The sequence below is a fragment of the Danio rerio genome, chromosome 7 (assembly GCF_052040795.2).
Source record: "Danio rerio strain M-AB ecotype USA chromosome 7, GRCz13ab, whole genome shotgun sequence".
NCBI classification, from domain to species: Eukaryota; Metazoa; Chordata; class Actinopteri; order Cypriniformes; family Danionidae; genus Danio; species Danio rerio.
This window is the reverse complement of record NC_141027.1, coordinates 74,153,794-74,168,134: the sequence shown is the minus strand read 5'-3', so window position 1 is coordinate 74,168,134 and position 14,341 is coordinate 74,153,794. Positions and strand designations below refer to the sequence as shown.

The following is a 14,341-nucleotide window of genomic DNA, read 5'->3' as shown; positions in this document are numbered from 1 at the left end:
AGTGTGATATTGCTCTCATATATATATATATATATATATATATATATGTATATATATATATATATATATATATATATATATATATATTCACAAAAGGTCTTCATGCACTGTAAAGAATTATATATATATAATTATTTTCAGTGCATGAAGACCTTTTGTGAATATATATATTTCTGTAATAAATACGGCATTTTGTGATTAATCATAATTAATCACACTTTTTTGTAATTAATCATGATTAATCACGAAACGCCATATTTATTACAGAAATAAAAACACAGGAATTTAAGTGCCATTTGAACAATGATTTCCATGTTGGATTCTAAGTGGACTACACGCGCACACACACACACACACACACACACACACACACACACAGACAACGCGCGCAGTACAGCGGACCCCTGAGCAAAGGATCTCTTCAGATTCCTCAACACGCACACTCGCGTCTTGCTTATTTGCAAATTGCTTAAACTAAGCGTTCTAAAGTATGGCTGTATTTACAAGCAAGGATTCTGACACAGCAACGTGAAGCAGATGCTTTACAAAAGTTGCGTGTAGGGGGGAAACATTTTTTTTATTTTATTACTTGTTTATTTTACAGGGACAATACACTTGACATTGTTATACAAAGGTAACCGATGTTGCGTACATGTCATGTCAAGCTTATGAAATGTGAGGGCTTATGGACGCAGCTTAAAGGCAGAGAATAGGGCTTGCGACTTCATCTGCCACTTTCACTACAGTACATTTAATTTACATTATACTCCGCTTTTATGATTAAGATAATACTGATTAAGAGTCTACCAAATAAGCAGCGATTTTTGATTACCTTAAAGGATCACCCGAGTCCCGAAATGCGGAGGTTTTTCTTTCTGTTCACCATGAGTAGTATAATAGTATGTTGACTTTCTCAAGCCACCATAATTACACATGTAAATACATGCATGTATTTAATCAATCATAAGTACAATGTAAAAAACATGTATTGACACATTGTAACTAATTATTAGTGTCGATGTAGGTACTTATTAGTTAAGGCCACTTAATATAAAGTAAGACCTAAAAAGTCTTACAACACACTGTAAGCGTCTAGGGCAAGGGTGGCCAACCCTGTTCCTGAAGAGCCACCTTCCTGCAGATTTCAGTTGTAACCCATATCAAACACACCTGGCTGTAATTATCACGTGGTGTTCAGGTCCTAATTAATTGGTTCAGGTGTGTTTGGTATGGGTAGCAACTGAAATCTGCAGGAAGGTGGCTCTCCAGGAACAGGGTTGGCCACCCCTGGTCTAGGGCCACATATATTGGTACTGGCTGTCAGATAGTAGTTGAGCAATATTTTCTGTCTGTGTTGTGTTTAGATAGCAGGGCAGATGCAGGAGGTCTGGTCCAGCAGAGAGAAGGCTGCGGCCCTGCAGAAAGAGTTGAGCAGACTTCAGGTGATCCTGAAACACAGAGAAGAGCTGATAGAAGAAAACAACCTCAAGACGACACAACTCCAGCGAGACACAGACTGTCTTCACAAACAGGTAAACACACACACACTCACACACACACAAAAACACAGAGAGACAGAGCAAACATACTAAAAATCACAAATTGGCCAGTCTGGGTATTGAGAGCTGAAAAATGTATGACGTAAGCATGAGTTTGGCGATGTTGTTGTGTGTGTGTTTTTGCTGAAGGGTGTTTGTGAGATCTCTCGTGTGTAATATTTCCTGTCTGCAGCATCCACAGACCTCACATAGGCATGGAATTCCAATTAACTCCTTTAATTAGGCCCTCCCTTGCTCATGGCAGCGTTCCTTCATTTATTTTAATCTTGTTTATTCACCTTGATTGTTTCGCCATATAGATTTTTTTTAATTAGGTTAGATTGATTAAATTGCATTGATTCTCTGTCCTTATTAAAATGAAACAGACCCCCCCCCCCAATCTACTCTCTCCAGACCACTGTTATTTTTCATAATTAGTGACTGTGCCTACAGCGTGACTTTAAGTGTGTGTGTGTGTGTGTGTGTGTGTGTGTGTGTGTGTGTGTGTGTGTGTGTGTGTGTGTGTGTGTGTGTGTGTGTGTGTGTGTGTGTGTGTGTGTGTGTGTGTGTGTGTGTGTGTGTTGTGTGCTTTAGTTTCATTCCTAAATTTAAAATAATAATAATAATAATAATAATAATAAATGATTAAAACTAATTAACCAGGGGTTCCCAAACTTTTTGTCAGTTTAACACATAAAAGATTTTTATTAACGTATTCATTAGACTTTAAGATTATAAACTGATTTTTATTTATTTATTTATTTATTTATTTATTTATTTATTTATTTATTTATTTATTTAAATATTGTATGTATATATACTTTTATTTAAATATTATTCATTAAATCATTCATTATATTATTTTATTTATTTTTATTTTATGTATTTATTTAAATATTACATTTATATATAATATTATTTGCATATTATTCATTAATTCATTATTGTATTTATTTATTTATTTATTTATATTTTGTTTTATTTATTTATTTAAATATTACATTTCTATATAATATTAATTAAATATTATTTATTGATTAGTTCATTATTTCATTTTATTTATTTTTATTGTATTTATTCATTCATTTATTTTATTTTCAGCTTAGTCCCTTTTATTATTTATTATTAAGGGATATATATATATATATATATATATATAAATAAATAAATAAATAAATAAATAAATAAAAATAGCACTGTTGCCTCACAGCAAGAATGTTGCTGGTTTGAGCCTCGTTTGCATGTTCTCCCAGTGTTCAGGGTGCTCTGATTTTCCCCACAGTCCAAAGACATGCGGTACAGGTGAATTGGCTAAGCATCATTGGGATATGAGCAAATCGTACTAAATTGTACTAATGAGATTGTACAAATACATAAGAATTAGCCACTAAATCAAAAAGTTACAAATCTCCATGAGATAGTGTTGGATTATCAAAGACTGTTGTCACAGCAAACACTTAGTGTGCAACACTTGAGGTCTTCTAGAAGATTCAGTGGCGTCACATTGAGCATCCTGCTGTCTGCTTCACCTGATAAACACTTGATGCTGATCTGGAGAATTTTTAATCACGAAGCGACCCTCGGCTCTTTTAATTTTGATCGATGACTCCGTTTATCCTTTACATAACACATTCCTGTCTCAGTTCTTCCCCTCCACCTCTCACCGCACCCCTCCGCCCGGGACGAAAATGATATTAGAAACTAAATGAGATTTGAAATTGTGTGTTTGACAAGTGACTTGATGACAGGGTTTTATTGCGGGGCCTGATCCATGGAAATTTTATGCTAATAACACTGCTGGCCGGCCGATCTGGTATGAAATTAATCAGCGGAGGAAAAGAGCGAGAGAGCTCTACATAAAGTGTGTCTACTCGTCCTCGCTCTCTCCGTCTGAGTCTCATCTGAAATAGCCACAGGCTGTTGTCTGTGTGATGAGTTTGCCAGTGAAATAGGGAAAATTACACTGAGCTTAGCACTGATTCATGCTGTAATGCAGCCACGCAACACACTGCTGTCAACTCCGTCCAAGGACTGTAATTTTTGGTTTATGTTGCCTCGGCCCAATATGTCATTTTAGACTTATACTGACACCTAGAGATGTGGATGCAGTATCACGCAACTGGTTTCAATTACTGATGCCATTCTGCAGAATTGCAGTATTCACAATCAGACATGATTCATTTGTTCTACAAGTGTCCAAAAGCAGTAATAAAGTGAGTGGAAGGCCTGGTAGGTAGCTGCTCATGTCATAATGTTGCAGCACTCGCCCTGAAAAATTAATATATCTATGTATATACACTCACCGACAACTTTATTAGGTACACTTGTCCAACTGTTCATTAACGCTAATTTTTAATCAGCCAATCACATGCCAGCAACTCAATGCATTTAGGCATGTAGACATGGATCTGCTGCAGTTCAAACTGAGCACCAGAATGTGAAAGAAGGGTGATTCAAGTAACGTGGCTTGGTTGTTGGTGCCAGACGGTCTGGTCTGAGTATTTCAGAAACTGCTGATCTACTGGGATTTTCACGCACAACCATCTCTAGGGGTTACAGAGAATGGTCTGAAAGAAAATATCCAGTGAGTGGCAGTTCTGTGGGGGCAAATGCCTTGTTGATGCCAGAGGTCAGAGGAGAATGACCAGACTGGTTCCAGCTGATAGAAAGGCAATAGTTACTCAAATAACCACTTGTTACAACTGAGGTATGCAGAAGAGCATCTCTGAAGGCACAACATGTCCAACCTTGAGACAGATGGGCTACAGCAGCAGAAGACCTCACCGAGTGCCAATCCTGTCAGCTAAGAACCAGAAACTGAGGCTACAATTCACACAGACTCACCAAAATTGGACAATAGAAGATTGGAAAAACATTGCCTGGTCTGATGAGTAATATATATATATATATATATATATATATATATATATATATATATATATATACATACAAGATCAGAATTATTAGCCCCCTTTCAATTTGTTTCTTCTTTTTTAAGTATTTCCCAAATGGTTTTTATCAGAGCAAGGAAATTTTCACAGTGTGTCTGAAAATATTTTTTCTTCTGGAGAAAGTCTTATTTTTTAATTTCTGCTAGAATAAAAGCAGTTTTTCATTTTAAAAAAAAACATTTTGGGACAAAACTATTAGCCCCTTTAAGCATTTTTTTTCAATACAGAACAAACCATCATTATACAATAACCTGCCTAATTACCTTAACCTGCCTAGTTCACCTTATTAACAAGCCTTTAAATGTCATTTTAAGCCGTATAAAAGTGTCCTGAAAAATATCAAGTAAAATATTATTTACTGTCATCATGGGAAAGATAAAATAAATAATTTATTAGTAATAAGTTTTTAAAACTATAATAATTAGAAATGTGCAAAAACAATCTTCCCTCCATTAAACAGAAATTGGGTAAAAAAAAAAAATAAACAGGGGTGATAATAATTCAGGGGGGCTAAGAATTGTGACTTCAACTTTATATATATATATATATATATATATATATATATATATATATATACATATATATATATATATATATATATATATATATATATATATTTTTTTTAGGCAAGCGATGATGACTTTTACCTTGATATTACAGTGAATAAAAGTCAAACTGGTTAAACGTCTGCCAAAAAGTGCCCTTCTCGATCTTTCTCCTTATTCGAAGACACTACTGACTACATTTACATGGACATCTGTAATCTAGTCATTTGCCTTAATAGACAATAAAATAATTAAGGTGTTTATGTGAAATGCTTTCATAATAGATAATAGGTAATCGATGCAAATAAGGAGTGAGGACTGGTGAAAGTGTTATGGAAAAAAACTTCTGCATTTTGCAATGTGTGTGTGTGTGTGTGTGTGTGTGTTTGTGTGTGTGTGGATCTCGTCGGAAAATATGGAGAAAAGTCCTAGCTGACGGTAATAGTTTGATCGCGGTGTTTACTTCAATAATGCCACTAATATCTGCATATTCCATATCTTGTCCATTTACACGTCCATTTCTTTTTAGTTTAGTTAGGCTTTTAGTCGGATTAAGGTTATCAAAAATGGCTTTTAGGACCTTATGTAAGCTTACAGTTCAACATTTATGTTTAACTGAATAAACAGTTAGTAAACACAAGTACATCTTATTGAACATCATTTATTTTCATCACCAATTATCCACAGTTTCTGAAGCAGTTTGTGATGCATTTTGGAAAAAGGAGATAAGCCCCTGGTCTAATGCGCCACCTGGCTTGAGAAACCCGTTCTCAAAGACTTACTTTTAGTTATTATTTGGGTAGCACACATATTCTGAATGCCTTCGGCAGAATTCAAATGAGCCATTTTAATGTAGATGAATCTAGATGAATATTACGAATACAGTGAGATTAATCTAGATTAAATCAATCTATGCCCACCTATAATATATAATACATTTGTCCTCAACTGTAGTTGCCCCATAGTTTCTATTTGATTTACTTTCCTTTACCACCTTTTACTAGTTTTCATCAGCTTAAGAGCCAGATTCATATGTTCTATTATCCCTGCACACTTGCTTCATTTATCCCATTCATCTGTCAATGGTTTCCCCATGTGCAAGTCCTCCCGGCTCAATGGTAAAGAAACAGAAGCGTAGGTGAATCACTAATGGAGTCATTATCAGGTTCCACTCGTTTAAAACAACACAATTAGCGCCCTAGTCTTAATGATGCTTGCAAGGGAAGTTGTGCGCGCGCCGAGGAGACTCCATCCAGGGCTTTCACCGGCACAATAAATCACGCAAGTTAACTCACAGAACTAATATAACGCGTGTGTGTGCGCGCAGGAGTCTGTGTGATTTATTATTTTCACCCTGCGAGACATCTGTTATAGTGCTCCTTATTTTTGTAATGCATCATCAGCCAGGGGAAAAAATAATATTATCCAATCTGGGATGGGCTCTCTCTGGAGTCTAATAATCTAATGTAGAGCTGCTATCAGTGAGCCACCGCAGACACGCTTCAGGGAGCAAACAGGCTTCGCTGATTTCTGTCGGAGAATCTCTGGCATTCATTATATATGCCTGCGTCTGGCTGTAAATGTGAGTCTGTAAATCTGCGGGTGTTATAGGAAGGTTCCAGCTCTAATTTCTTATTAAATGAGCTCTAATTGAAGTGTGCTAATGAGGGGATATAACACACAAAAGTGCTTTAATACTGAGTATCAGTACTGCTGTGAGGTCACAGGTGATTATTTTGAGTGTGATATTGCAATTAGCTTAGCTTAGCATAAATAATTGAATCGGATTAGACCATTAGCATCTTATTAAAAAAATAAAATTGGCTGAATGAATTAAAAACTGGTAAAACTCGACTGTTTAACTCTAAGTGACATAAAATGAAGCAAATAATTTTATTTATTTATTTGTTTATTTATTTATTTAGATTGGCTACAGGACAAACCAATGTTGTTTTATGACTTGGCTAATTAACCTAACCTGCCTAGTTAACCTAGTTAAGCCTTTAAATTGTACCTGAATTTAAGCAAACAAATAGTAGTAGTTTACCAGGAATAATAAGCAAAAATACAATATATACAAATGAAATTAGGCAGAGACCAAAGCATCAGGTTTTGCGTGTCAGTTTAGGTGGACTTATGCATTTATTTTTGGCATTTTACTGCCTAGCTATGAAATGGATGCTCTAAATATGTTTAAAACCACTATACCAATGTTAAAGTGTGCTAATTAAGGATTATAACACAAAAAGGTGCTTTAATACTGAGTAGCAGTACTGCTGTGAGGTCACAGGTGATTATTTTGAGTGTGATATTGCAGTTATGTGTGAGTTTTACCATTTTGGAAATCATTTAGCCGATCTGATGGGAGCACTTTTAACTTAGCTTAGCTTAGCTTAGCATAAATCATTGAATCAGACCATTAGCATCTCAATAACAAAAAAAGAAAAATCGACTGAGAAATAAATCGACTTTATTTCAAATAAAGTGGAGTGTTACTTTAAGAAATGTATTTATTTATTTAGATTTTCTACAGGACCAATGTTGTCTTATGACTTGGCTTATTAACCCAACTTGCCTAGTTAACCTAGTTAAGCCTTTAAATTGCACTTTAACCTGAATTTAGGCAATAAAAATATTAGCAGTTTACTAAGAAAAATAGGCAAAAATAGAGGATATACTAATGAAATTAGGAAGAAGCCGAAACATCAGGTTTTGCATGTCATTTTAATTGGACTTATGCATTTATTTTTGTCATTTCACTGTGTGGCTATAAAATGGATGCACTAAATATGTCTAAAACCACTATACCAGTGTTGATGTGTGCTAAATAAGGAATTTAACACTTAAAGGTGCTTTAATACTGAGCAGCAGTACTGCTGTGAGGTCACAGGTGATTATTTTGAGTGTGATATTGCAGTCATGTGTAAGTTTTACCATTTTGGAAATCATTCAGCCGATCTGATAGGAGCACTTTTAGCTTAGCTTAGCATAAATAATTGAATCAAATTAGATCATTAGCATCTCAACAAAAAAAGGAAGAAAGAATTGACTGAATTGATTAAAAGTGGTAAAGTTTAACTGTTTAACTCCAGGTGACTTAAAAAAAGAAGCTATTTTCAAAAAAGTGGAGTGTTTCTTTAAGAATTTTATTGATCTCCCCACTTCAGTTTAACTTTATCACAACTTGTATTTCTCAATATTCTGAAACAAACCTCTCATTTAAATTAGTATATTTAATAGGAAGCTTAACAATGTTGTATTTGTGCATGTACATTAGATTAGTCCATACTGAAGCCAAATCTGCAACTTATCTAACTAAATATCTTATGATAATGGTCCAAAATTGATAGACCAAATTTATTTGTATTTTCAATGTATTTTTTAAAAGAGCAAAATTCAAAAGAAACAAAAAATGTCTACAATTTTGTTGAAATTTTGTAGTTTGTATGAATGTATTATCTTTCTATTTCTGCTTATGTTTTATGACTAAAATATTATTTTAATAAGTATATGCGTTTAATATATGTGTTTTGTTCAAATCCACCAAAATACAGTATATGACCTATATTCACTGAGAAATGGATACCAATATTATTTTTTAAAATGGGGTGTACTTTATTATGTTGAGCACTCAGGGTGTCCACGAATTCTTTAAATGTGTCCTAAATTTCAAATACAAAATTTCAGGCTTTAAAATTCTTATATTGACTGAAATATTGAGCTGTAGGTCTTCATTTTCAACAGCTCTTAATTTTTTCTCTCTTAATTTCTGACTCTCAAACACCAATAATCCATAAAACTTTGTTTTATAGATTTAAGTTGTTTTTTATCGCAAAGAGATTTAATTCAATACAGCTGTTTTTATGTCAGAATCTCCAAATAAAATACCCTAATCAGGGAAAGAAAACTAAAGCTATACATGCCTTTACATGATCTTCCAATAGTACAACTATTTTCAGAAGTAACCGGCCCATTATAAAAAATCAAACCCAGGCTCATTTTGATTACGTACCCCTGTGTACATTTCTGGAGAACACCAAATACATCCCATGAGCTACTTTTTTTGCAGTTTTTGTTGTCACGAATCCACCAGAGGCCATTGTGTACACTTTCTGAGATCTCAAATTTCTCTCACGAGTGTCATTCATGCCTGCTCTTCTCGCGTAAATGCACCAGAGGTCGCTGTCGTCTGACTAGCTGACTGTACAACCGACCGATCCCCCCCTCCCTCCTCATTCCCTAAACCCAATCGATAGTGTTTTAAAAAGCACAGATTGACCAGACATTTTCTTAAAACTAACCAACAGTGTTTTAAAAGCAATCTAGAAAAAAAAGAGCCCTTCTGGCAGCCTGATTTTTACCACGTTTTTAGATTTTACCACATTCTCATCCTGTTATTTACTTGCTTGTTTTATTTTTCGACTTCTGTTTTTGTCTTAACTGCTTTCTGGAAGCGTTTTACACCAGACTCGAACCTCGTTGTCATGGTTGACTCCTCTCTGCATTTAAAATCCTCAAACGGATACAATGAGCCAATAACTGGTAACAGAGGAAAAGCCGTCCATATGGAGGTAAGCGGTCAGCCTGTAAGCGTGAAAAGGAACGGTGTCATACCGCCCCGTAGTGTTCATTTTAAAGACAAAATGCAGCCATACATACCTTTGGCTACATAATTCGCCATCTCCAGAATTGCATATAGGGGAACGTTTTCAGAATGAGCCTATGTTGAAAAAATCCTTAATGTTTAGCCCTGTATAAGTCTAAAATTTAATTCATAATGCTCTTAAAGGGGTCTTATATTTGACTTGAAGAAATCTTCACAAAGCCTGAGCACTGTATGTGATTGTGTGCTTCAGGCGTCCTGCAGGGAAGCAACCCTGCGCTGTCAGGATTCAGAGTTGATTGAGCTGAAGGCAGGACTACAGGAGGCTGAGAAAATGGCCACAGATGCAGAGGCCCGACTGCAGCCTCTCACTGAATCCCTGCAGATCTGCAAACACAAGTACCAGACCTGCCTTAGCAAGATCGCACAGCTCCAGAACACTCTGCACAGTCAGGAGGAGGACCTGAAAGAGGCCCACAGTCAGGTTAGTGCTTGTTATGGGTGAATTCAGAGGAAACATTCAATTCAATTCAAATTAATTTGCATAGCACGTATCAAAAGAATTGGTGTTTCAAAGCAGCTTTACAAAAGGTGCAAATCATTGCATCACAATCAAAGTCACTTATTAGTTACCTTAACTTCATTAGTTACTAAAACTTTAAATAGCTAGTTGTTAATTACTAATAGCTTTTCACAGTTAAAGTTATTATATATAAGTATAGAGTTACTATAAATAAGTATAAAGTTATTATGTATAAGTATACATAAGTAAACTCTTTATCTCTCTCAAAAACCTTCCTAATTTTTATTGGCACCCCAGCACTTACCAGCAATATTCCCACCAGTTATTCCTGTGAGATTGCTGGCTTGCACATTAAAACATCTACTTCTGTAAAAAATTTAGGTGTAATCTTTGACTCCACACTCTCTTTTCAGTCACACATTAAATCTGTCACTAAATCGTAGGGATGTAACGGTATTGTAAATACCGTCATACCGCAATATTAAATTTTTTCGATATTACCGAAGTCGCATGACTCGGTAAAACTATAGGTGTTCTGAGAAAATTTGCTCAGGCGAATGAAGCGAACGGGAGGTAGCTGAAACTTCATTTCCCATCAGCCCCGGCGTGGCCATAATCCTTTGCGGTCTGTTGTCGCTACAGATCCAGTAATGCGGAAATGGAGTGTGCTGCTAGTAGCGGAGATGAAAAAAAGATGGAAATGATCGAACCTAACGCGGGTGTTGTCGCCGCGCGCGTGCTGAATAGCGGTGCTGTCGCGCGCGTTCTGATCAGCTGTGTTGTGGCGCGCGTATTGTAAAGCGCCGAGGGGGGGTTGAGCGCGCATACTCAAGAGAGGTGTTATCGCGCGCCTACTGAAGGGCTGGACTGGACGGAGGTTGTGTCGCGTCGCGGGGGCACTTTTGATCGTTTTGGAAGGGCATTTTCTATCCAAGACTAAAAAGGGCATGTACACTGCACAGGTTGAGCCCTATGTGTGCACGTGCCTGCAAGTTGGGGAATACGACTAATAACAGTCATGGGGACTGCAGAAACACAGCACACTGTTCAGATTGATGCAGACATGAGATCTCTATCTCACTCATGGTTTGTCCTCTCAAGTGGGGGAAAGACAATGCACAACGTTACCCCACTGCTGTCAACATGGGCCAAGTCATATCTCTCTTGTCCCAGAATCCTCAGTCCCAAATGAGAGGGGTTTTTTTCTGTTGCAGGGGACATTGTAAATACCCAGAGATACCAGCTTTTACCAGATTATAGTTATATGATAATTTTCCTTTAAACCCATCTCTATCTAAGTGAGTGATTAAATGTTGAATGTGATGAGTTTTCAACAATACTAAATTGAAACTTTATTTTTTTTACATGGTTTAATAATTTTTTGTTATTAAAATTGAAGTTCCTGTTTCAAAGCTTACAGATAGATGGCTAATTTGTATGTCATTGACACTTTTGGCACTTTTTTGGAGTATTTTCAAAAGTTTTTTTTTTTCCTGTAAATGATTCAATAAATACCGTACCGTGCCATTCATACCGAGGTATTACCGTACCGTGAAATTCTGATACCGTTACATCCCTACTAAATCGGCATTCTTTCACTTACGTCGCATTTCACAACTGCGTCCCTTCATCAGTAGCAAGGATGCTGAGACTGTCATCCATGCATTTGTCTCCACACGCATCGACTACTGTAATGCTCTTTTCATTGGCCTGCCTGCCAGCCTCATCTCCAGATTACAGTATATTCAAAACTCTGCAGCTAGAATACTTACCCATACCAAACGGTCGGCTCACATAACCCCAATCTTGTATGATCTTCATTGGCTCCCGGTTGCATACCGGATTAAATTCAAAATTCTCCTCCTTGCATTTAGATCCTTAAATAACCTTGCACCTTCCTATCTCTGCAACATGCTTGTCCCCTACACCCCAACTCGCTCTTTACGGTCTGCTGACTCTGGCCTTCTTGCTGTCCCTCGGTACCGCCTCTCTTCTATGGGGGGCAGATCATTTAGTGCTATTGCACCCAAACTCTGGAACTCTCTACCACACTCACTTCGCTCTGCTAATAATATCTCTGAATTCAAATCCTTACTTAAGACTCACTTATTTTCTGAATGCTTTGCATCTGATCTACCAAACTGACCACTTAATCTGATCCACCACTATCCTGTTCATATGTCTCTTAGGTTTCGTTTGTGTTATTCATGTTTGTTATATTTGACCTCATGTATGTTTGTTTATCTTTTTGTTGCATTCCTTGTAAAGTGTCCTTGAGCTCTGGAAAGGCGCTATATAAATAAAAATTATTATTATTATTATTATTATTCCCCCTCTTTTACTCTTACACTAAATTTGTGCTTACTAACATCTATTAATGTAGAGTTAATGACGAATTAACTATTTTCTAATGCTTAATACATGATTCATACTGTGTAATTATTATAAAATGTTACAGAAACCGGTTATTGTGCCATGTCTATGGTGATACAGACATCTGTGTGTGCTGTTGTTTGTGTGTGTTCAGGTGGCACTGAGGGAAGAGCAGCTCCTGCATCTGAGAGCTCAGGTTGTGTGTCTTCAGGAGGATCTGCAGGTTCACCGCACGCAGCTGGAGACTGGAGACGACGCCATAACCACACTGAGCCAGAAGCTCCGGGACACGGAGAGAGAGCTGGAGCACAGCCGGAAGCACACACAAGAGTGTGAGCTGCTCATCAGCACTCACAGAGACACAGCTGAGAAACTTCAACGCCAGGTATGCTCACCGGAAACACCACTAACTGAACCGCACATCAGTAGGTTCAACTCCTTATAACTCAATGTAGTCTTAACGCCACCTCTATTCCTAACTTTAATAAAGCCACTTCCCCCCCCCCCATTTCTGTTTAACGGAGAGAAGATTTTTGTGACTATTAAAAGAGTACAAACTATTTATTTGTTTACTCATTTTATTTTATTTATTCATTTCCCTTTTGATGGAGAGAGGGAAATGTTTATAAGGGTAATAATGTTAAGTAATAATTCAAAATGTATGTTGTCATTTTCTGAATTCATGCATCATGCAGAAAATCCAATAAGAATTAATAATAATTACATTATTATTCCAAACTACTTGATAGGCTCATACTTTTAGCTTAAAATGATAAAAGATTATTATATTTTTATATAGTCTTTTGTTAATGCTGATGAAAGTTTTTCTTCATTGCATTGGAACAGATGTGTTAAAGTTTCACTTGTCTGTTATTTAAAAGCAGCAAAATAAACATTCATTTCTATTTAATCGATTAATAAATATTTCTCAATTCCCAACTTAAAAATAAGTCCAATCTAGACAAAATGAGAATAATGTCATTGACCTAACAAAAGCTTTGGCTCTGAGGATCTTTTCCTACTTTGTCAGAATCACAGTATCTTCACACCCCTGAGCTATTAAATTGAGTATGGTCGCTCGCTGAGAAAGGCTGCAGATTTGCACTTTGAATGCCCCATAATGCAGCAGACTCAACACACTCATCTCCTCCCTAGAGCTGAACTCTGCTGGGTTCTGAATGCGTAACAATCCAGCTGAAACCTAGTTAGCACACGTACAGGTGGAAAGTGGCTTGTTAGTGCAGCTGGAGGTGTGAACTCTTTGGGGAAGACGAAATTTGTGCCACTCAACAGGCCAAAATCTGAGCTTCAGATACAGCGGAGTGTCAGTACTGGATAGTATCGATCCCGGTCGAAACCCTCACACTTCTGCCAATGTGAGGAGAGAGCTTTTTCAGGTGTTTCATTTCCCACAGCGTCCGCGAGAGAGCTGCGATGGCCTCTCTGGAGGAATTCTGGGACTTGAAGTTGTTATTGATTTGTAGTTGTTGGGTAAAGATTAAGCGTGTGGCCCTTTCAGACAGCGCGACTGGTGTTCAAATGGACCTGAAGTTGTTTTGATTTGCCTGTACATTCACCAGGGTGGCGGAAAGTGGAAAATCCTGCTGGCTCTGCTTCAAATAATGGGCATTGCTCTCAGCGGTGGCGGGACAGGCCTCGTCTGCGGCCCAGCGGTGCAGTCACCTCTGTCGGATGTAGTGCACGCTAGGTGTACCGCTCTACATTCCTACTCCATCCTGTGCCTTTTTTCTTCTCCAGCACCTCCAACCCGACTTCTGTTCTCAAATATCTACGATGCCCATTAGCAA

At 37.0% G+C, this 14,341-nt stretch overlaps 2 protein-coding genes across 23 annotated transcripts in view; both read left to right on the top strand.

Annotated features, from left to right (window-relative positions):
* znf143a (zinc finger protein 143a) overlaps positions 1–14,341 on the top strand; it is a 705,859-nt gene that overhangs the window by 31,337 nt on the left and 660,181 nt on the right. The gene's annotated exons all lie outside the window — the stretch shown is intronic.
* pmfbp1 (polyamine modulated factor 1 binding protein 1) overlaps positions 1–14,341 on the top strand; it is a 326,759-nt gene that overhangs the window by 252,910 nt on the left and 59,508 nt on the right. For all 22 annotated transcript variants that reach the window (XR_015496469.1, XR_015496468.1, XR_015496471.1 and 19 more), the window contains 3 exons: positions 1,365–1,532; positions 9,891–10,121; positions 12,688–12,918. Coding sequence is in view for 18 of the 22 variants with exons in the window: in XM_087262201.1 (XP_087118327.1) it covers positions 1,365–1,532; positions 9,891–10,121; positions 12,688–12,918 (630 nt within the window). In the remaining 4 variants the exon portion in view is untranslated. The remainder of the gene's footprint in view (positions 1–1,364; positions 1,533–9,890; positions 10,122–12,687; positions 12,919–14,341) is intronic.